The sequence below is a fragment of the Lates calcarifer genome, linkage group LG5 (assembly GCF_001640805.2).
Source record: "Lates calcarifer isolate ASB-BC8 linkage group LG5, TLL_Latcal_v3, whole genome shotgun sequence".
Lineage (NCBI taxonomy): Eukaryota > Metazoa > Chordata > Actinopteri > Centropomidae > Lates > Lates calcarifer.
In genome coordinates, this window is record NC_066837.1 from 14,656,101 (window position 1) to 14,679,867 (window position 23,767).

At 41.7% G+C, this 23,767-nt stretch overlaps 2 protein-coding genes across 2 annotated transcripts; both read right to left on the reverse strand.

Moving 5' to 3' along the window:
- Positions 1-150: 150 nt before the first annotated feature.
- LOC108896568 (uncharacterized) lies at positions 151-7,622 on the reverse strand. The gene is made up of 2 exons (XM_018695754.2): positions 2,117-7,622; positions 151-2,005 (listed from the first exon to the last, which is right to left on the reverse strand). The coding sequence occupies exon 1, from the start codon at positions 5,293-5,295 to the stop codon at positions 2,284-2,286; it is 3,012 nt and encodes a 1,003-aa protein (XP_018551270.1). The 5' UTR covers positions 5,296-7,622; the 3' UTR covers positions 151-2,005; positions 2,117-2,283.
- Positions 7,623-7,924: 302 nt separating this feature from the next.
- lcorl (ligand dependent nuclear receptor corepressor-like) lies at positions 7,925-18,270 on the reverse strand. Its single transcript, XM_018695755.2, has 7 exons — positions 18,090-18,270; positions 17,052-17,117; positions 14,801-14,889; positions 14,570-14,696; positions 13,461-13,685; positions 13,280-13,367; positions 7,925-12,466 (listed from the first exon to the last, which is right to left on the reverse strand). The coding sequence occupies exons 1-7, from the start codon at positions 18,181-18,183 to the stop codon at positions 11,401-11,403; spliced, it is 1,755 nt and encodes a 584-aa protein (XP_018551271.2). The 5' UTR covers positions 18,184-18,270; the 3' UTR covers positions 7,925-11,400.
- Between the last annotated feature and the right edge of the window lie 5,497 nt (positions 18,271-23,767).

Sequence of the window (23,767 nt, forward strand, 5' to 3'; positions counted from 1 at the left end):
AGCACCCCCAGTGTGAAAAGTCCTAAGGTTATGGAAGAATGCACTCTACCTTGCATATGGTGATCAGAAACCCTGCTATATTCTACAGTGGAAACTACAGGTTGTGGTTTTTACATTTCACTCTGTACTATAAATCATATTGCTCACTGGTTATTTCAAAAGACTCTTTATTGTTCCAATTACAGACACCTGTTTGTTGCATCTGTAATGGACAGTATAAAAACACATGATAAAGAAAATATACAACAGATGTTTAGCACCAGGTTCTTCAACAGAGGGCCAAGGGTTATTTAACACATGACTGGGCCATCCCATCTCCCTTCCTGTTGAAATGGCAACCATAGTGACATACATACATACATACAAGGGGGGTAGTCAGGCACACAATACACACACTACAGGTTTAAGTTTTGACCTACAGCCAGACATCTTGGATCTAACATGATACTGATCCAAGATTAGTGTTTAACGATCAACTCTCTGGCCATGTCTATCACACGGTTGATAAGCAAAAGAGCAGTAGGTTTAGCTGAGCCCCAGTGGAGGTAGGCGTCTTGCTGCAACTTGAGGGAGGAGGAAAACAAAAATAAAAACACAACAGGAACTAAGGAAACCTTAACAGCAACACATCTCCCACCTGCAACAGTAAATAATGCTATCATGTTTCTGATAAAAACAATTTAATGCTATTTTAATAATTAAGGATCTGTCAAGGAGAACAAAGCAGGTGGGTTTAAAAAAAAGTTTGTATAGCAACATCCTTTAAAGATCACATTACATGGCTATGGAAACAACTGAAGTAACATCCCAGGCCATTGGTACTTGTGTACATCCATTCGTCTGTCAGCAATAAAATAATTACTACATACTGATAAATCATCTGGGTTTGTATTGCACCACATAGATTCTATAAGTTTTACAGTAGGGGTTGGTAGTGGGACATGGGATGTGCAAAATCTGGGGGGAGGAATCTGCGTAGTGGGATTAATAATCTCAAATGGAATAGTGCAAGAAGTAGATCTGACGCCGACGTACAGTATATGCTTTGGGTGAAAACAAGAAGACAATCACATAAAGACAGATGATTTAAAAACAAGTCAGATCCCACGAACTAACACATGAATCAGAATCTACTTTCTACAACTGCATAATGCCACTTTTCTTCACTTCACATATACCTCTGGATTTTGTGGCTTGTTGGGGCCGAGTGTGTAGAACATGTGTAATTGTGCTAATTGTGGTTTGGTGCTGAGACAAATACTGAAATTTATAAAGAAATAATGACCTAAAATAATTTCAATAAAGGATTTTAGAGGGCCCATACACGTGTGACAGCTGGGGTGGGGGGGATTCCTTCATTCAAAGCATGTTTTTGGCTACTGGCTTGCAATACAACAGTGACTAGCAAACAAGGCTCGGCTTGAGAGAATGTCATTAAATTTAAATATACATTTTTAAAACCCAAAACTTGAAATTTGAACAGTGCCAAGTAAGGATGATGATAAATAAAAGCTAAATTTGGAAGGAGATTTTAGAGCCATACAATAACAATTACTTAAGTTATTAAAAATTATTACTGGTTTCAGATTATCTGGAGGTGGTGGCCTTGATAATGAGGTATGTTTTTTGGATGGGGGAGGGTTTGACGCTGTCTTAATGCAGTCAAACTCTGTCTTTCCTTTCGATACAGCCACTCTACAGTGCTAGCTGTGTAAGCACTTATCCCATTAAAACTGTGATGATTTGATCTACTAAACATGTTCAGAAAGACAAAGGCAAGTTGACAAAAAAAAAAAAAATCAGACATTCTGTACATACATATCCATGGATAAAAATAGTGCAACATCAAGCTTTTGTTAAGTTAGACTGCTACATAATTGCTGAGTGTAAGACTGAACCATAGCGGGATGGTCAGTCCACGTGGTCAGCTCAATGTCCAAAGGCACCACGTTAAACCACAGTCCCTTTCCCAGGGATAAGGAGGCCTTATGCTTCATTTAGTTTCCTGTCAAAAAAGAAAGAGAGGCACAAGTTGACTTTGTGGTGATTTGAAACTGAAACTTGATAAATTTTGATGGCTTTAGTGATATTCAGTAAAAGGAGGCAAGGTAGTTACCAAACACAAAGTCGCACCATCTCGGCCCGGTTAGGCCCCTCATTCGCGATTGTCTCAACATTTTCGCTGGTGGTGGTGGTTGCGTTGGTTCAGTAGACACAACCCCAGGACTTTTGTATTTGCATTTCTGTCTCAGCACTGGCATCTCATCCTGCTCCTGGACTGATTTAGGTGCAGAACCTGCCAGCTCTCTTGGAGGCAGTCCTCCTTTTTCTTTCAGTTTTCACAGCTTTAACAACTCCTACCAGTTCTCTCTCCCTTCCTGCAAATAGGTATGCAGAGGGTGACCCATCATCCAGTGTCACAGTACAGGAGTCTTCTTCCTCAGTTGATTCATTGTTTGGAGAGTTGATCTTCCTCAGAAATACCCGGCATTCCTTCAGTGTCTCATCACTCCAGGCTTTTGAGCAGAGGTTCTGCTCTTTGGGTACGTCCACAGGCTCCTGAGTTTGGTCAACAGAAGTGGTGGCAGAAATGTTCTCCAAACCTTCAGATAACTGATCCTTTGCTGATCTGTCTAATGCTTTTCGTTTTGGTTGTAGTCCAGTTACTGTATGTCCATTTGAACAACTTGTAGCCATGTTTGTGTTTTTCTTATTCCGCTGCCTCTTTTGCCACCTAACCCTTTCTTTCCGGGTTAGGAACCTTGTCCTGGCTCTAAATACGGTGGCCTGGTATTTTCTAAATGCTCTGCTTCTCCATGATTGGACTCCTTGATCAAGCCTGCCTGTTGCAAACCTGGGAGTGAAAAGTCGTCGCCTAATATTATGTGCCTTTTTCTTCTTCCTCAACCTTCTTTGAGCCTGCTGATGTTGCAAAGGACTTTTTGGCACAGTTTTGGCAAACTTCTTGATGTGTTTACGGAGTCGCTCTGCCTGAGGACTGTTGCAAACACTTTTCTTATTGGCAGAACGAGGGAAGTGCATAAGTTCGTAAGGATTGCGGGAGCTTGCCTTCTTGACAATAGCTAGTGACTGTGTCTCAGTGGTCTGCATAAACCAGGAGCAGAGCTGCTGCATGCTACAGGACCTTGGTTTGTTAGGAGGACAATCAAACAGTGTTCGAACCACAGAGGAATGTTTCGACTTCCTTGTTAATGAATTGTTGCCTTTTGTGCCTAATTTAGAATTGAGGGCAATTTCTTTCTCTTGATTCTCCACAGTGTCTGAGACCCAGGTGTCAGAGATAAGTCGAATTCGCCTGGCAAGCTCCTGGTTCATTGTCTTTTTCTCAGCAGATGCTGGCCACCACCTTAGTGTCTCTTTTGGGGTAAAGATTGAATCTACAGATACCCCTGCCACTCTGCTCAGGTCCTGAGAAATGTTCTTCCTCTTGTCTTGTCCAAAGAGCTGTCTTTTCCCAGCTGAAGTTTCAACACAGCTCTTTTGCTCCTCCTTTTTCCTTTCATTGTTGGCCTTGTTAAGCAGAAGTTGTTTAGAGCGCTTTAGCAGAGCACTACTGTGGCTGTATGATCGAGAGGTGGAGGTGGCAACAGCGTGCAGAAAGTGGATTGAGGGCTTTCTCACTCTCATTGACTGACGCACTGCTACAGCCTGATTTGTCAGTTTGTCTTTACTTTCGTCCTTTGTTTCTATCCCTTTCTCAGTTTGACTGCTTTTTTTTGTTGACTGATGGCTGATTGTCCAGGGCTCTTTGGCAGATTTGAATTCTGGCAGAAGTACTTGCTTATGAATTAGTGTTTCAGGAGACTTCCGAGTATCCTTATTTATCTGAATTTTGCGTTGTCGAGGTGACACTGTGGTTACTGTGACTGAGATTCCAGAGATTTTAACTTTTGCAGGTCTACCTGGTTTCCTTGAGGGCACAGAGTCATCCCGCTTCTGACATTTAATGTTACTGCTAGACTGAGGGGCAGACTCTTTCACAGGGCTGACAAAACTGAACTCGTCTGATAATTCTGTTGAGGTGGTTTCGATACTACCTGAGCTGGTCTTAGAGTTGTGCATTAAAATGCCCAAGTCACTTTTAAGGCCCACAGCTTGCCAAGCATCATGGAATTCTGTTTGTAGCTGGTCAAAGCCCTCTGACACCATTCGCTTGTTTCTCCTTGAACGGCCATATACGACTGTTATTTTGAGGTTCTTGTTGACATTCTCCTCAGCATCAGATGCTAAAACAGATTTTCCACTTAACGTTTTTGCTTCACTTACTGTATCCATGGCCTTTGGCTTGCGTGGCCGACCAATTGGCCTCTTCACTTTTTGCTCCAGCTGTGGTCCCAGCTTCTTTGGCCGGCCCGGACGCCTTTTTGGAGGAGTGGATTCATGAAAAGATAGTATGTCACATGGTGATCTCTGGCTCTCAGCTCCAGCCACACGTTTAGTTGGAGTACCTTCGCCTGATCTTCTGGAACCTATTTTAGGTGACGAGGAAGCTGACTTGGGTGAAGAGGCAGACTTGGATGATGAAGGTGTAGACTTGCTTGGTGAAGAAGCTGATTTGTGTGGTGAAGATGCAGACTTGGGTGGTGAGGAGACAGACTTGCTTGGTGAAGAAGGTGACTTGTGCGGTGAGGACACAGATTTGTTTGGCAAAGAAGCTGACTTGTGTGTTGAAGATGCAGACTTGGGTGGTGAAGACACAGATTTGCTTGGTGAAGAAGCTAACTTGCGTGGTGAAGATGCAGACTTGGGTGGTGAAGACACAGATTTTCTTTGCGAAGATGTGGACTTGCAGGGTGAAGATGCAGACTTGGGTGGTGAGGACACAGACTTGCTTGGTGAAGAAACCGACTTGGGTGTTGAGGAGGCAGACCTGGGTGTTGAGGAAGCTGACTTGGGTGATGAGGAAGCTGACTTGGCTGGCGGGGACGCTGACTTGGTCGGTGAACAAGCAGATCTTGTGGGTGAGGTAGGAGACTTTAGTGGTGACAAAATAGATTTTACTTTTGTAGTAGGAGACCTGGTGTTCTGGTTTTTGTGTTTCTCAGGTGTCCCTGACCATGATGACACTTCACATGGGTCAAAGGGTTCCTCTGCTTGTGTGCTAGAACCAGAGCCTGCTGATTTGAGACTATATCTGACTCCTTCCTTATCCTTTACTGGTGATACAAACATGAGCTTAATTGGACTAGTGTACTGGACTTGAGAGTTGGGAGTTTTCTCAACACAAGGAGCAGAGTCCATTGTGAAATTGCTATTTGAAGAATTTTTGGGCATTCTTGAAGCCTGTCTTTGAGACCTGTAGTCTTTTTGGAGATGATCGTAGCCTTCTTACAGGATTGGCAGCAGAGTCGCTGTCATCTGTCCTGATGTCTGAGCTTTGTTTTGTAGGGCTCTTTTCTTTGGCAGCCACAGTGTTTGACTCTGTGTGAGATGGTCCACATTGTTCTCTCTGTGCCAATCCAAAGGCAAGCTCCCCTGTGTGCTCAGGTGAGGACAGAGGAGCTTTGTTTCTTGATTCAAGTTGGCTGTCCTTATCTTCTGGATCTTTATTCAAGGTGCCAGATGTCAAAACCTTGTCCTTACGGGCTCTCTGGTTAAAGATGCTTTCAGAGAAACACGCAACAAAGAACATCTTCCTGGGTTCTGTGACATAGGAGGAGAACCGGTGTGGAGGGACTATGCTTCTCCTCGATCTCCTTGCCTTTTCTGAGCGGGTCAATTGAGAATTCTGCCTCTCTCGAATAGGACTACGGCCACCTTTACCTTTACTGGGTCTATTGTCACTGTCAGAGCTTTGACCTGATTGAGGTTCTTTGTGGCTCTTATCACTTCCAGCACTGCTAACCTTCCCACCTTCCCTAAGGGGCCTGCCACACTGTTTTGCTGAGGTTATAGCCGCTGTCATTGCCTGTGTTTCCGTTTGTACACTGGGATCTTTTGAGTCTTGTTTGCCATACATGCTCTGCATTTCAGGGTTGGGTATTTGAGTGCCTGAGAGAGTAAGATATTGTTCCTCACTAAGGGATATTTCCCTTTCTTTCTCCTCTGCTTTAAGGATCTGAACATCTTCTGTTACTATAACTGTCTGTATCTCATCTTTTACTTCATCCCTGTCACTTTCTGCAGAGGGCATGTTCAGTGGTCCCTCCCCAACTCTATGATCCTCTACAGGTTCTACACCTACCTCAATTTCTCTTTTTGACTCCCCTTTAACTTGGTTTGAGTCTGATGAAGTGCATGATGTAGTTATAGTAACATTCCCATCGTTCAACTTTGCCTTCTTGGCTGGTGGCACCTTTCTCCTATTGCAGGATTGGTCAAGCATGGCAAGCTCCCGTTTAATTTGTAAGGTATGCCTTCTGGTTGAAGAGTCATCAGCAGGTGTTGCTATGGCAGCAAGGACTTCCTGGCGACGTCGGGAGCGAGTGTTAGGTGACTTGGGCTCTTTGCTATCATGGCGATTGAACAGCTCACTGAGATTGTAGTCACTACCGTTGCCTTTGTGAAGCACTTTGGTGATGATTTCAGTCAGCTGGGCATCAGGAGGAGACTGCAGGTTCTGACTGGTTGAGGGAGACTGCAGCTGCTCCTTTTCAGAAACATTAACTGTTGTTGAAACCAGCGGTGGTTCCTTCTCTAGAGGTTTGATTGTCTCTAGTCTCTCACTGAAGCGATTCACGACGTCTTGCAGTAAAGTCCCGCTTGGGTTCTGCTCAGCTGGACCGCTTTTACACTGTAGCTCCTCTTCTGTAGCTGTATCTATGTCTGCTTCGTGGTGGCTTGCATTCACTAGACCATTTTCAACCATTAGGTCAGTTTCCTCCTCTTGTCTATGATGACGGAGGGAGGGTGGTTTTTCATCACTTTTCTTACCGATGTCTGAGGGGATCGGGGAAAGAGGGGGAGGTGAGGGGCTCTGCTCTCTCTTTAAGACAGGACAAGGAGGATCCCCATCTACAACCTCTCTCTCTATTGTGTTCCTGACCTGCATGAGACAGGCATGGTTTGAATAACAGGGACAAGAGTGGGGGTTGTGTTGGTTACAGCAGATCGATGAGGAAGGGCATAAACTAGAGGGAGAGCACAGTGAAGGGGATTTGGATAATGGAGGAGAGGATGTAAATGAACACACTATATTGTTCATATGACCTACAGCCAGGCTTTGGCAGGAAATGCAGTGCAGCCTCTTGGGGCACAGAACAGTGTAGGTTTCCATCCTGCACCTCTGCACACAGCAGTAGCTTGAGCCCAGAGAACCTTCACTTTTACAGTCTTTTAAAGGGTAGAGATGGATGCTACAATTTGACTTGGAGTCTCCTGGATGGTATATTGTGCTGCCATGACCTTGATGATCACAATCCATTAAAGGGTGGTATTGGCTGTTGTTGTGGGCTTTACATTCACTAAGTGCGACTGCATGAGGAGTAACATTATCCTGTGGGTTTACACCACAGTGACAGCAGTAAGATTCAGTTTGACCTGCAGGTCTGCGATTAAGCAAAGACAGCAATTTTTCCTGGCGTGCCAGCTTGAGGATCTGGTAGATTAAGGAACGGTGTGCTGGGCAGAGTGAGCTAAGAACAGCACCCAATGCAGAGCTCTGATGACGCTTAGTCCCTCGCTGTCCCAGATCTTCCTGGTTCTTCCATTAATGACGACAGCAAGGAGCTAGAGGCAAAAATGCAAAGATGAGAGTTAAGAGTTTTTACTCGTGGCTGACTCAGTGTCAAATGTGAAAAAACAGTACCAACACATACTATGTCAATTCCCTCATACTACGTTCTGGTGTTTGATTTCCACTTCATCCATATGTGAATATTATGTAATACAAAGTAAGTAAACTGTTAATTATCTGCAAGATCCTAAAACAAACCATTATAGCAGTAATATTATGACAGGTGACTGATTATAGAACTGTTTTATTGATGAATTGCTGAAGGCAAATGATAACATTCTGCTAAAAGCAGAGGAAACGATTGTAGACACGCTCAAACCAAAAATGTTCTTTTCAACAGCACTTTCACCGACAAATTGACAGCTCAAAAAACCCTCTGATGTTCAAATCAATAAGAGTTACATCAGGCCCTATAAGTGATATATTTCATTGTAAAAGTAAGTCATTAATTTTAATAACATTACAAAATTTAAAGTAATTCATATTGGATGGTCTTTCCAGCTGTTTAAGTACTGTGTGTGTTCAGACCTTGTCAGAGTTCAACTCGGTTGGACACAGTAAAAGTGTTACATTCTGTAGTGTTACTGAAGAGTTTGTTATGATAAACACATTATTTTTTAAAATCACTTAAATAATTTTTAACATAAGCACCACACAACCACAATACTTGGGGGTGTCACTTTAGGACAAAATAAATTATATCAGCTAACATTTAGAAGCGTTCATGCATTTGTAGCAATACACATTTCACATTGCATCAAAGTGCCCCATTACAAATCAAGAACTACAGTAATCAAAACTAGTAAAATCACAGTTCTGAAGCACAATCAATAAATAAGTATGCAGCAACAACACAAAACAGGTTTCTATGATAAAAATGCTTCTTATAAATCATAGTGCAATAATTGATTGATGCATAAATAGCAGATTCATGATAAGTTGTTTTAAAAATTTGCCAGCAGTTCAGTCAAAACAAACAAACAAAAAAAGCCTCAAGCCAATTTGAAAACAAGCCTGGGATTGTTCCCAGAATATACAAGCATTTAACAGACACAATGAATTTCTCAAGAGGTGTTTAGGCTTGTTTACAAACTGACCCTTGGACATAAATAGCAGATAATTCCCCGAGTAGAGACATCATGCTGCACTATGCTATAGCCCCAGACACAGGCACTGTGTACTGTTAATGAGTAGAGACATTCAGTAGCGGAGATAACAGTATATTTGTTTGCCAGAGTTAGAAAGGTTGAAATGCCACACAAAAAAAGCTTAAAAAAATAAAACTGCTTTACAATTAGCCTTAAAATTACATACACATACAAAGATTATCAACAAAGATAACTACTTAGCTAAGAACATGGCAGATTGCCCATAAATGCCACAGGGCAGAATTTAAATCATTTTTTAAAATGCTATCACGCTCTGCCAAATGGCTGACTGTATGATAATTTACTTGAAGAAGTTTAAGCGTTGTCGATGGCAATAAATTTACACTTGGGTGTTGTTTCCTTGAGAGACAAAGAGCTCCTAAGCCTCCCTCAGCTAGTAAGAGCTCATACGCCAGCATGTTCAAGAGGCTTTGATTTGAAACCTGACACTGGGCTATAGGCAGATAAAAGTTCAGAGGTATATATGTGGCAACGAGGTTAGAGAGAGACAGACAAACAGACACACAGGCAGGCTGACATCACAGCAAAACAAATCGAAGCAGCTTTTGCGTAGGTAACCCTGAACTGCTGCTTTGGTAGTAGCACTGTTAATGGATATAGGCCCATCTCAGAGGCAGACACTAGCGTAGACGCAACATTTAGCATTTCCCCAGATGCAGACAAAGAAGCCTGTAAGCCTTGCTCTGAGCCAACTTTTCACCAACCTCCAGTGTAACGATTAACCCTTTCACTACACTTAACACTAGTCTGTCATTTAGGCTTCACACATTACAATGCATTTCACCTTGGAAATCGCATTTGTTGAAATTAGCTCTTTTTTGTTGTAGCTACGCTTCTTTGTGCCAGGGAAACAGTCCCATAAAGTTAAGTTTTTAAAGCAGCAGTCATGTATGAGGTTTACAGTAATACAGCTACAGTAGCAGAATTAGTAAATACCTGTGATAATAAAACAACATCTTTCACAAACAGTACATGTACACAATAACGCACATTTCCCAAGCTTATCAGTGCACATTTAAAAACATGCAGCATTCCAAACTACACTCAATACATTGTTCAGACTAGCTTTTGCACGAATATAGCAGAAAACTATGTGGACACAAAAATGGCTTTCATAAGCTAATCTCTTCAACAGAAACTCATAATGAAGATGCAGCCACCACAGCAGTTTATACTGTACAATCTCCCTGTTTGTAGAGGTGTCTAACAATATTAATGAGTTTTTTTTATCTGTTACAATGGCTCTAAGTCACTTCAATAGCCCAGGTAAGATACCCAGAGAGAGATAAAAAGCTGCAAATGACAATCATTGTTGCTCCATTAATGAGGAGCTTTAAGAATTGAATCAAACCTGAATAACCTAATAACCTAACAGCTAGCAAACATGAGAGTCACACTTAGTTTCTGAGCTTTGTTTCTCAGACTCAATCCTGGGCAGGAACAACAATCAGTGTCAGTTCTTCTTGAAGAAAAACCAAATCATGTAAACGTGAAAAGTTAAGAATTTCCTGGAGGTCTTTCAAGGATAACACTGGAGTTATTTTATCCGTGTTAGTACCAAGAAATCTCCTGACGAGGCCAAAGCTGATTTATCCTTAAACGTAGGGCTGTAACTATTATTTTCATAAATAGTTACTCTTAATCAATTAATTGTTTGGTGTTTAAAACGTCCCAAAAAAATAGCTAAAATTAGCAGAACAACAGAACAAAACCCAAAGATATTCAATTTAGTATCACTTAAGTTTAAAGAAAAGCAGGAAATCATCATTTATATTTAGCATTTTGGCTTAAAAACATGACATGAATGATAAACTGATTATCAAAATAGTGGTTGATTGTTTTTTGTCAGTCAACTTCTTAATTGTTTCAGCTCTACATATATGTATGGTCTTTTTAGCCCCACATTAAAATACATAACTGTAAGATTTGCATTAGATATAAGAATGAATAAGATGAATTGAAAAAGTTTCAGTCGTGCCTGAAGAAAGTTTAAGACAAAATGATGCTTCTTTTACATGTTTTTTTGCTGACAGTGTGCACATCTGTCACTTTTCCATAAAAAAAATATTAAAAACAACTGAGAATTTCAATATATCAGGTTTTGGCTTCACCGACAATACAAAATTCATTTTCAGTTTTGGGTGTTTCCATGGGATTACTTTATAACAGTAAACAGATAATATAACCCGAGCCCTTTCCTTCAACATCTTTTAGCTTTAGTGGAAAAAAACAAACCCATGAGGAGTTTTTGTTGAGTTTAGCAGCTCCTGTGAACAAAAGCTGCAATAAGCACCACTCCCTCTTGAAAAAAAACGGACCTCGTAGCTGTTTTAACTAAAACCCAGGACTGAGAAAGAGAAACCCAGCTAAAGTATGACTCTCACATTATAGACACATAGTTAAAAGACCTGAATATTAATATCCACATATTTTGTAAAGGCATGTGTTGTGTTCTAACAAGTGTCTTCAGAAAACGTGTGTCTTGTAAGAGGTGATGAGTTCAAGTGTTGAGGAGTTCTGGAGGCGTTTTGTGGTCTAGAACCTCTTTGCATCAGCAGCTGAGGCAAGAGTCCCTGAGTTTGTGGAACCGGTTGTGGTCCCAGAACCAGACAAGTTGGAATTGGATGAACAAAAGTTGGCAGATTTCTTCTTGGGTGGGTTCTTCAGTGTTCCAGTGCGCTCCTTGACTTTGTATTCCAGTGTGCTATGGGGCACCCCATAAACTCCCTGGGCCTTGGAAACACTCATGCGACCTGCCATCACCATACTGATGGCCTCCTCCAGTAGTTCGTGGTCGTACTGGCGATACCTCCCACGTTTCTTTCTCGGTTGCTTGTCTCTATCCCGGCTACCTGCCCCCTCCTCTGAATCATCCAGTGAGGACCCACGTGGGCCCAGGCGATGAGGTGACTGGTTGGCGTTGCCTGGACAGCCGTGAGCCAAGAAAGGAGGTCTGAGTTTGAAGAGAGACGAAGGTCTGGCAGCAGCTGTCGATGAACTGGCAGTACCCTCTGTGGATGAGGTACGTTGATGAAGGTTTTCGGCCACACTGCAATTCTCAGCTGAGATCGACCGGTTATGGTCGGAGATAGAACGGACCTGAGGAATACGCAGGGGTGTGGCTGGCTCCAGACTGGGAGTGGGGCTCGATGGGGGCTGGAGAGCATCCCTGAGTTGGGGAAATGAGTGGGGGAGGGTTTTCGGTAGACCTCCCGGCTGATAAAAAGTAAGAGAGGACGAAGGGAAACTAAAGTCTCCGTTCTCCTCTGCGGCTCCTCCGATTTCTGCCCGCTCCGCCCATGCTGCCACCTTCTGCAGAACAAGACGGGCTTCACCACCCAGCATTGATGACATCACATTGTACGACGTCACCTCATCCCTGAAATCTCTGCTTCCCGGTGCGAGTTGGTGGAGCATCCCAAGCCTTCCCCCGGCCCAGCCTTCCAGGCCCTGCCTCAGGGTGTGAAGGGGTATCCCATAAAGCAATGCTGCTCGCTGCTCCTGCAGCCTCCCTGAACGTATATCCTTCAAGGCCTTGGACAGCAACCCCTCAGACAGCTCCCAGCTCCTCTCAATGTACTCCTTCTGCCTGTGCTGCCTCCTAGGGATGGGAGGACCAAACAGCAGGGTCAGGATGGAGGTGATGGAGGGGGTTTGATTTTGGCATAGGGTACAGGGGGGGGGGTGCAGAGCGAGGGGTCCACTCCTTTATGCCTTGTGTTGGTAACATCACTGCGACTGTTAAAGTTTCATGTCTGTCTGTTTTCAGTCTGTTTCTGGGCCCTCACACACACTGCTGCCGTGTCTCTCTCACGCACACACATTTGTTTGCGTGTGGCAAAGCCTCTTCACGTCCAGGTGGGACAGTCTGTGAATGGCTGGGGGGTTACTTTGGCGCTCACATACAACCCCTGTAGTTTTGTGATATCCTTCTGTGAGAATCCTACATGCTTGAAAGTCGAATATTCAAACTCATCATAACTGGATCAGTAAGAAAAGGAGGTAAAATCGTTGTGAAGTACTGCAATGTTCTCCTCATTGTACAATCCTGAGCTGCTGGCGAGTGTTATAATACGGTGCCATTGCTGTGACGTTACCGCTCAAGAGATAAAAGAGTCAACCCCATAGAACCAAAACGCCAAACACAGGCTAGCTCTTCATAATGACTAAACCCAAAGTACTGTCAAACAAAGGAGCATGTGTATCATTCAGGCCAGAGAGCTGTTAATTAGTTGACTTAAATCAAAAAGCATTGGTAAAAATGACAATAACACAACACAATATCGATGCTATCCATCAAACCTTAGCCATGTTATGTACCTCATGGGGATTTCCTCACATGCAAGTCATAGTACGATTGTATTCATGAAGGACCACCCCCAACAGAAGCAATTCAAGAATAATAAACTCTTACCCGGAGGCTTTGTGATTAGATGAAGAAGAGGATGACGATGAAGTTGCTGAGCAGACAGAGTTCCTGTTGGAGAGGTCGAGCACGCCGTCTGTTAAAGGAGAAAAAAAAACAACAACTTTTAAATGAATCACATTGTTGTCTTAAAACTTAAGAATTCAGTGTGTTTTAACGCTTTCCCTACCTAGTTCAGGCTCACTCTCTTTCTCCTCCTGGGTCCGGCTCACTGTGAGGTCCAGAGGGGCATCTGACGTTTCCGACGAAGGTGATGAGGTCCTTGTTGTCACACCGTTTGTGCCGGTCTGGAGGAGACACTTGGATGCGTACTCCAGGGCAAACTGATGGATCATCTTCTTCATCAGCTCCTGGGCAACCAGAGGGATGTTGGCGTCGCAGCCCAGGGGAACATCTGCAGAAGAAAGATCAGATGCAGATGTGAGTAAAAATGAGGCAGAGTAGACAAATGTAGTCTGTTCACTGGTCACTGTAGGCAATTATGTAACTGAGCAATGTTTATGGGAATAAGCCTTAACATTTTTTGCATCAATGTGATGTTGTACACCTGATTTGCTGACAGGTAAAGAAACACTGTAAATTCCTGTCGCATTTTTCAACTGGTGTTAAAGACAAATTTCCATTTTATTCAAATTTAATGGACAATAAAGTTTTATCTTGTCTTTTCCAGAAACTATCATTATAATAATTAAATCACACTATAGATTAATATTGTGTTATAAAATCAATGTACCATGATACAGGATTTTATCTGTCTCGCTTGCAAATATGTAAATTAGCACTGACCTGGTCTAGGCTCAGTCCCTGAGTCGTTTCATTTCACATTAATAACTCCTCTCAACCTTGGAAGCAGTTTAATGGTAAATCAATCTACTGGGGAAACTTTGGGATGACTTCAAGGAACCCTCAAGGACCCCAACTACACTGTAGATAGTCTTGTGCAACCTAACAAACAGTTACTTGGAAGAAACTATCCTTTGATAAACTGCAGACAATGAGATCAGAGTTATCAACAAATTCACCTCCATTGTATTGATGTGGCAGCAACAACTCTAATATAACCTCAGTATGCTGTGTGAAAATATGTGCCATAAAAAATTGCTATATGAGGAAATGGGATTAGAAATGTTGTCTCTATACTCATTAAAGTCTGCCAACAGCTAATGCTGAGTGCTAGTGGCAAGCCCATGTGCCAGAACACCAAAGCAATGTGGAGCCTTTCAAGACGGTCCAGTTTTTAGAGTATGGTTTTTCTACTTAGACAGAAATGTGACTCACCTTTCTTGTGAAACACAGCTTGGAGAAATCTGTGAGCTGACTGGCTGCTCTCAGAGATGCTTGGAGCCTGACAGGGAGAGTAATCAGAGCGGGAGGAGAGGGGCGAAGTGGCTGCAGGTACTTGATCCTACAAGGGGGAAAAAAAAAACAAGAAAATTTACTTTACTGATAAGTTTTTACTGTTAATAATATATATAACCTCGGTTTCTGGATTATCTAAACAATTCTTACACTGAGTTTGTCCAGGGGAAGGTTGCAGAATGAACACTGAGAGCAGTTTGCTTCTGGGGACCAGTCATCCACCTCTTCGGGTTCACAGTCTAAGAGACACGACGACACATAACCAGGCATCAATAAATTGGCATACGTCAAGGATCAAGCAGCCTCCTGCTGTGGTTTCCAAGCTGTATCACTGCACCAATTTTTATGCCAAGAGAACACTTAACATGCTGCTGACAAATTTCTATCATCTTATCATCTATTTGTGTCATATTGCCAAATTGCCAATTGCCAATACTGACAACAGACAATAGAAATGTCTGTTGTTGTACAATTTATAGCAGTTCACATGCAATTCATGTTGCCAACACTGCAATGCTCTCAAGAAAGTCTTATAAACGTGTGTTGGAACATAAACTTTGACTGTGAGACAACCAAAGTCTACAGGTTTTTTTTTCCAACTTTGCAATTTACACCAGTGTAACTATTCTTATTATCACTGGCTGTACTAGGGCAGGACTGTTTTATGACAATACTGGATTGATTGGAGTGATAATTATATCTATGGATAGTTTCTCAATCCAAAATGTTCTGTATGAGAACATAATATTGGGGTATAAAATTACACACACACCATAGATGTTATTTATATCGCCCAACCCTCGCTGCCATTAATAAATGCAGTCATCATGGCTGCCAGGTCTCTATAACACATCTGATTGTGTTCCTGTCTAGCCTCACTCCAACTGCAGATGGCACTGTTGACCTCACCAAGACCACAGACTGTGTCAAACAAGCTGTGTGTTTTGGCTGCTGGCGTCTAGCAAGTGTTAGAGCCCTGTGATAGCATGCTGCAAGCTAAAGGAAATAGCAGAGACATGGGTGGGTAGAGATTATTAGTTTTCTAAATGTAAACAGAATTTTTTAGTTATTTATATAGATAAGTGTGGGGAGGTGCTAAGGGTGAGTAAACCCCGACTGCCGAAATAGATAAACTTGCAATTATCTAATGGACCATATTTCAAAGCTGACTTGATAGGATTCTGTTTAGTCCGACTTCTTCATTGCTCTAAGAAATAACAAGATGTGTTACTGTAGCAGCTAAAGGGGACCAAATGACTCCTAATATTGACTGCCACACAATGCGTAATGATGCACACAGCAATATTTTGGACATTTTTCACAGAAAACTGACAAGTGAGTGTTCTTGGGTCAGCTGCATCCATCTAAGTTTTCATCAGTACAATGTAAGCTCATCTCTATGACAATTAACTACTTTACTATTATATTTAACCAGGAGCAGTTAGGGGCCAATATGCCATGGATGTATTTCCTTATGCTTGTGCTGTTTTTACTTGCTTTGGGTTGAATGTTTGCTTTGAGTGATTGGTGGTGTGCTGGCATATCCTAATATATAGCTGCATGTTTTGTAAAATGCTGAATTTTGCTATGATTTCCTTTATAGTTGTTGTTCTGCTGAGTCTGGAGTATTTCTAAACTTTGGACTCCAGGGAGGCTACAAGCATGCTGCACAGAGCAGAGTCTGACACTCATTACCATGGGGGGGGGGGGGGCTGTTTTTTTTTTTTTCAGGCATGAAGTTGTTATGTGATTGTAAGACTTAGCAGACAGGAATGGGTCACAGAAACACATATAAAGGGACACAGAAGAGGCACAGGAGACCAGTTTTGACCATCTTCAAATCTGAAACAGATTTTTGTTGCATGCTAATTTTTTTAACCTTACTGCCTGTGTTACTGCTGTATTTTAATATTATCTAACAGCGCAAGCTGATTTGTTTTCACTCCAGGTAAGAGTTTTGATACTAAGATAATATACAAAGATGAAATGAATTACTTTCAAAATTAGTAGCTGGATATATGAATACTTCGATCAACATCAAATCAACATGGATAACATATGCCTGTCAAGCAAGAAACTTGAATGTGACATATAACATATAATAATATATAAGTGATGTGTTTATAGTGACTCGATTTCACATGCTCCTTCCTGCTGCCATAAATACTCACTATAGAACCAAATATCGATCAATTAATGGATGAAAATATAAACAAAAGCACTGTTTACTGACATTTTTACAGACTGACATCATCACAGCAATTTGTGCTTGTGCCTCGACTTAGGCATTGATGGGCAGACTAATCATTTCATAATATTTTTCTTGAAAATAAACATACAATACAGCTATGGTTACACAAAGCAATCAAGACTTTTTGTTAACGTGCACACAAAAACCCACCATCAAATACATTGAGGTCTCTCAGCAGCATCGGGCCATAGATTCCCTCCAGGATGCTTTCAAATCCTGCAAGAGAAAAACAAAGACGGTCCTTCAGTACTGATATGAACAATTTATGCGTGCTTCAAGTGCGTGACATTTGGGTACATTATGTCCCACCCTCTTTATGTTTGAGCCGACAGCAACTACATATATTTTGACAGATAACTGCACTGCTACAGCGAGTTGTTAACTTCAGGTAGACACTTAACACCTGCGATGTTTGATACCGAGCACTTCTACTGTCTTAGGGGACAACACAAGCAGTAACTATCACCCGCGAATAATAATTACTTATCATTAATACTTTGTTTTTATGTTTCGTGTATTCTGAGTTTGATGTCACTGTGGCTAAACGTTATAAACAAGAGGAAATCCAGTAACTTCTGGTGAGCTAACCTAACGTTACCGGCTTCGGTGGACATTAAATCGTGATCAAAATAGAAAACAGTACGTGGAAAACCGTTACCCGAGACCGCTGAAAAGTGTGCTTTTCTCATATTGCACTGACATTAGCTTCCCTTGCGTAGCAACAATCCCCTCTTCCCAATAACATTAACAGTGATACTGTTAGCATAGCATGTTAGCACGGTATTAGCACAGCCAGCATTTGTGTCTATAAACAAATCTCACCAACGACGTTAACAATTAGTTAGTTACAAATAATAAGATACGCATTGATCCTGTGTGTACGATATCCTCTCCAGTGATATAAAACGATCTGAAAGAGATATGACCGGCAGGTAGCTAGTTAGCACAGGGGGACAAAGAAAAGGAGCCAAGTCGAACAGCTAGCCAGCTGGTAAATATTAGCCTGCCAGCTTAACTTAACCGCTGAAGCTGGCCTACAGTACCAGGCTACAAGCTAGCTACCAGTTAGCTAGCAGCATTAGTTAGCAATCCAACATAGCCCGGGGTAGCGATCCCACCGCTACCGGGCGAAATTGCATGGAAGCCCGTTGATTTTTTACAGAAAATGAAACCGCACATGGATCATACCAACGCAGTGTATCAATTTGTGTCGCCAAGAATCAAGTTCGCGCCGAAACCCTTTCCGTTCTACAGTGCATTTTGGGCACTGCACGGACGCCATTCTTCGTCCTTCCCCCCTCTCTCTCCCTCTGTCTGAATGACGGGAAGCGGCTGTTCTGGCCGCTAGGGGGTCACCGACAGGCAAGCTTCGGAGATGCAGGAATATTTTCCCTGAACAAGGCCTCACAGACATAAGGATTATACAGACTCCGGTCATTGTTGGAGAGAGCGTGTTGCATTCACTAAACAAAAGCATTTTGGAAACATATTTTCCATAATTATGACTCACAATCTCATAATTACTTTGCATGATCTCATAATAATGAGATCCTACCCTCATAATCATAAAAAAAGGTTAATGTGGTTATCAATCATGACCTTTTTCAGAGAAGATAGGAATCGCGTTCGCTTTCATTGTCTCCTCCTTTTTTTTTTTTTTTTTTTTTTTTTTTTTTTTAATCTTTTGTCTATTCTTCACTATTATTTTGTTCTTGCTTCTATAGCGAGTGAATTTCTCACAAGAGGGATAAATAAAGTCTGTTTTATCTGATCTTATTTTGCTTTCTTACACCTACAATAAAAGAATATGGGCTGAAATGTATTTTTCCCACCAAAAAGTATTTTTGAAAATGTTATATTAAACGTTAAAAGCCGTCGATGTGTGAACAGATCAATGAAACAGGAAGTGTAATGTTGACCTGGACTCACTGATTAAAATGAGCCTGTAATTGTTTTCATGTTTTTCATGGTATGTAACATGGTACATACCAATAACTACCAGCGAATTTCTTTGATACTGAAGAAGTCTCAAAAACCTGATAATTCTCGGGCAGGTTCTGAAGCGTTCCAATTCCTATAATAAATCATAATTATGAAATCAGTCTTATGCGCTTTTGTGCGCTTTTCTCGTATTTATGAGACTGTAAGTCAGAATCATCGTACAGATGTAGTTTATGATGGATTTGGAGAAAGCAAATTGCAAACGTACCTGAAAAATAATTTTTTAAAAATTATATCGTCCAATCAGAACGCGCACCCCTCTCCCCCTCCACCAATCACAGCGGGCACCAGCCAACTGACGTTGCTCGTTGTGAAGGTGTTACATGTAGGTTAACAATATTAAATGCGGCTGCTGTTGTGTGACAGAATTTGTGTTGAGTTAAAGTTAAACAAAGTAAAAAAAAAAATGATACAAAAAATGGAATTGCGTCTTGTCACAGACTGGAATCGGTGAGTGCAGCAAAAGAGCCATAGTGACACTGCCGTTAGATATACCCGGTAAGTGGAAAAACTCACAGATTAACATTAGCTGCATAACTTGTGTATATCACAGTATAGGATGTGAGATAAATGTATTGAATTATACGCGTTGACATATATCGAGTGTGTCCCTGAAGTTAGTCAACTCAATTTGTCTAGCTAACTATGCTATGCGCAGTACATCAACCTTTGCTAAGTTAGAACCTTCCTCATTTCAGCCATACGCCTCTCTCTTACACATTTCTTTTGGTGAATAATAGCTAGCATAAATGTTAAAATGTTTGTGTCAGCATAACATATGTTGTACAAATTGGTCATGTTGGTTGTGCGGTGTGGCAGATAACTACGTTTTTGTGACGTTATCTTTGATTTAACTCATTGACCAGAGACTAGGCTAGGTTGTGACATTAATGGTCTTCAGGTGCCACCCACTGGACATACTAGTTGAAGTTTTGTGTAGTTGTCTTAAAAGCTGTTTGTGTGCGTTGGTATGTGTCCACTTGTGTAAAAATAGCCTCCAGAAGAGCTAACACCAAAATATACTTATACCATCATTGTAGTATTCGGTTCAAGTGCTCTTTCAGAGTGTTAAATTATAGAACTCCCAAATTCCCAAAAGATGTCTTTGTTTAATCTTACATGCACAAGATAATATTTTGTGTACATGGTGTCATTTTGTAAAACAAAATATGAAATATTATTTTTCAGGACTTCAGGGGCTCTCGAAGTTTTGTTGTAAGACAAGTAGGAGATTTATCATTGTTATTGGTACATAGTGAGCTAACATAAATCCTAGTATGTAGCTTGTACATGGGCATGTCTCATTTCTAACTGAAAACACCTGTTCAGGTGAGCAGGGCCTTTGATCTGCTAATAGTACAACAAAGTTCTCACTTCTATGACACTGTCTATATATCATGTAGTCATGTGTAGATGGTTACATGACCACGTACCCTTATCATTGAGTGCTATATTATTTGTATTGCATACTCTTGTTTGACTTGGTGAATACCTTTGCTGTTTATATATTTCTCTAGTCCAGTCATTTTTTTTTTTTTTTGCAAATCATAACATAAGTTGATGAAAGCCATAGGCAAAGTGTTGCAAATTATCACCTGCATGGTTTTAGATGCAGTTAAAGACAAACAGATGGACAGAGTCATGGTTCAATAAACCGCATCAACCTGTGTGTTAACATTTGTGGATGCAGTCCTCCCATAAGCCCAAACCAAAATCCAAAGTCTGGGTATTTTAAAATAAGACAGCTTGCATACTACATTCAATGCATACTCACAAAAAGTGTGCTCTATTGCAATGCAGTTTACTGTGTGATACAGTGCTGTTTGTAATGGGGCGCAGCCACAGGGGGGCAGCAGAGCACTTTAGGGTTTTCAGAACACACCTGCTTGCATTAAGATGTCGATCTGAACTCAGGGATATACGTGAATTTAACTATTGAGAGCCTTCAGTATCATTTCTCTTAAGTTCCAATACCTTATGCATAAAGTTTCTTGTTTACATCCACTTGAGGCTGGTCTGTCAGAAGGGAAGTCAAGCGTCAGATCCTCAGGGGCCCCACATATCCTAGTTTCACTGTGCGTCAAGTTGAAAGTAAAATTTGCAATTAACTGCAAATTTGATGGGATTATGCACTACCTAACCACACCGCCCACTTAAATAATGGACTTTAAGGCAGGTATTGGATTATCTGGGGACCCCTTTCTTGAAAGAGGGCCTAAAAAATAGCTTTGTAAAAATCTAATTTGAAGCTTTTTGTAATTTCTGTCGAAGACACATTTGGTAATCAATGGTGAATAGTTGGAAAGTTAATTCAAAACTGAGACAAAACTGAAACCTGGGGCCAGGTAATCCACTACAGGAATACTGGTTTGTCTCTGGGGCTCTAGGCAAAATATAATTAGGATGCCACGTGCATTCCTTTGTGTGCACTGTATTTGATGAACTAATGCACATAGAATGGGCAAGAATGGGGTTTCAGCAGGGGCCCCCCAGCAGGTTAATTGGGCTACGCGTCCAGTAATGCAGAACATCAGAAAGGCATAAGAGCAACTCAGAGAAAAGAGTTGACGGAGAGCATGTCAGTGACTGAGTGGAGGCCTATTAGAGAACATATGAAACAGAGTTACAAAGAGCTGTGAAGGGTTGTAGAGCAGATATATGATTGAATGTCGAGCTTGGAGGAGGCAGCAAGTGTCACAGGCCCAGGTGGAATTCGTTGTCACGGTGACTTAGAGTGTGGTTGCCGTGGAGATTGTGATGAAAGACAGCAGTCTGGTGAGCGGCATTTCAGGGCCAGAGCATGACCAATAGCATACAGCCTGGCGTGCCCCAGGGGACGGAGATGATTACGTGCAGTGGTGTGCCCTGAACGCAACATGCATTTAGTGCAACAATGCAGCCGACCTCCAGTGTGATGCCGTATGTACTGAGTGATCAGGAAATGAGTTGCAGCTTAGCACTGAGGTGGTGGTCCCTCTGCTGCCTGTGCCGCAGTCCAGAGGAACTTTTAACACCTCAGTCACCAACATATCTCATTACTGCAACACCACACAGGCCTGACTGCAAGTGAAGGGCACTCAGAGGTGTGTGTGTGTGTGTGTGCATGTGTGTGTAAGAGCACACCTGGATCTTGTTATGTAGTTCAGAAGAGGGGCACAGTAGCTACACATTTTAATTTCCCTCTGTTTCACTGCCTCAACAAGTCCAAACACAACAGACAGAAATAGACTCCATTAACAGACTACGAGGTATTAAATATAGCCACAGAATGAAGAAATCAAGAGAACTCATTACACCTAGGAACAAAGTATGTCCTCAGAATAACCAAGGCAGGATGAGGACCAAAGCATCCATCTTATTTAATCTAACCATTTCATCCCTCCCACTTTTTTCCCCCACCTCTATTCCATCACTTTTCATCTCTGTTCTCTGAAGAGGGCAGTGTGGATGATGCCAATTAAGAGGTTTTCAAGTCAATTAAATTTACAGGTGCATTCCATGAGCCCATAGATTTTTAAAAATATATATTTTAAAGATGATTAGAACCAGTTCTCCATATGCCATAAAAGAAACACTTCACATATTTAATATAAACAGGATTTAGCTGGTATTAGTAGGGTTTTATTGTTCACACTAACAATTAAAGTGGCTCTGTGTGCTGGCTCAGTGTGTTCTCACTCTTGTAGCCCCAGAACTAACTGTTACGCATGTTTCTTGTTGTTTTCTGGTTTCATCTTGTCCTAAATTCAAGGCTTCTTGCTGAGTTTACTATGCTGTAAGTGCAGGGGTAGAAACCTCAGTCTTTTGCACACTTATATATGTGGACTATACACTCCCCCCACCCCAAACTCTCAGATACATTTTATTTAAGTGCCCTGTGGTGTGCACAAACCAGAGGGGATCATGTTTAATTAGATGGGGGTAGATGAATTAGAAAAACACTCCTTTATATCTGATAAGCTCAGGCTTGGGGCCTGGTTGTTTTTAAAAGGTGGTGATTTGTGACAGCTGATGGATTGAGCATGCTATTTGTGCTAATACTTGGATCCGATGTGCTTAATTATTTGTACATCAAATGAATCAAAATTAGCATTTTACTGAGGTGAAACCACAGCGACTGCAGATTGGGAGAGTCCAGGGTCTCATTGTGTTTTTGGCAGCAGTCTCCTGTATAATCTGTGACATGGTACAGACACCCACCTCACTTTGCGCGGGGCCCTTTCCAACGGGATTTCCAAAAATCACTTATTTGACCTGCTTTGAGAGCCCTGACATTGTTTTTATGAAAACGCAGGCTATAAAATGGGGAGAGGAATATGAATGCAAAGAAAATAAATATGGAAATGATTATCTGAGTGCTTTCTGAGCATGTGTGCTCGAGTGTCTGCTGTGCATGTATAGAAATATACGCATTTGTGTGTGTGATGTAGAGTCCTGGGGATCGGTATTATGGTTGGAGCACAGCCATTGCGATTACTACAGAGGTGCAGTATTCTCGTTCCCTGCAGAATCTAGTGTGAACCCTCACTTCAGCTTCCCATGTCCAAACACACAGCCACGCTTACTGTTGTGCAAGCGAATGCGTAAAGACATCTGTTTAGAATTCCTGGCTTTAAATGAGAGATGGTGTTCGCTGTTGATTTGTCATCGAGCCTTTTTCTCTATGTTCCTTCTTAATTTTTTTTAAAGCTCTGCCAGTATGTCTTAGCTCACCTGACAGATATATGCTACGTTACAGGCACTGTGTTCAGGATTAGAGTGAGCTTGTAGGAAAAGGTGGGAAAGGTAAATAGAAAGCAGGAAGGAAGGGCAGTAAAGTGAGAAACAGAGTTTAATCTGAGCAGGAGTGTGTGTGGACATGCATG

What these genes read in the sequence shown, in the direction of transcription:
- LOC108896568 (XM_018695754.2), bottom strand. Translation starts at nt 5,295, where the DNA reads ATGCCCAAAAATTCTTCAAATAGCAATTTCACAATGGACTCTGCTCCT.
- lcorl (XM_018695755.2), bottom strand. Translation starts at nt 18,183, where the DNA reads ATGGCGTCCGTGCAGTGCCCAAAATGCACTGTAGAACGGAAAGGGTTT. An exon ending in TTCCCCTGGACAAACTCAGT is followed by an intron (nt 14,697 to 14,800) that starts GTAAGAATTGTT and finishes TCCCCCTTGTAG; the next exon opens with GATCAAGTACCTGCAGCCAC. An exon ending in TCTAATCACAAAGCCTCCGG is followed by an intron (nt 12,467 to 13,279) that starts GTAAGAGTTTAT and finishes TCCCATCCCTAG; the next exon opens with GAGGCAGCACAGGCAGAAGG.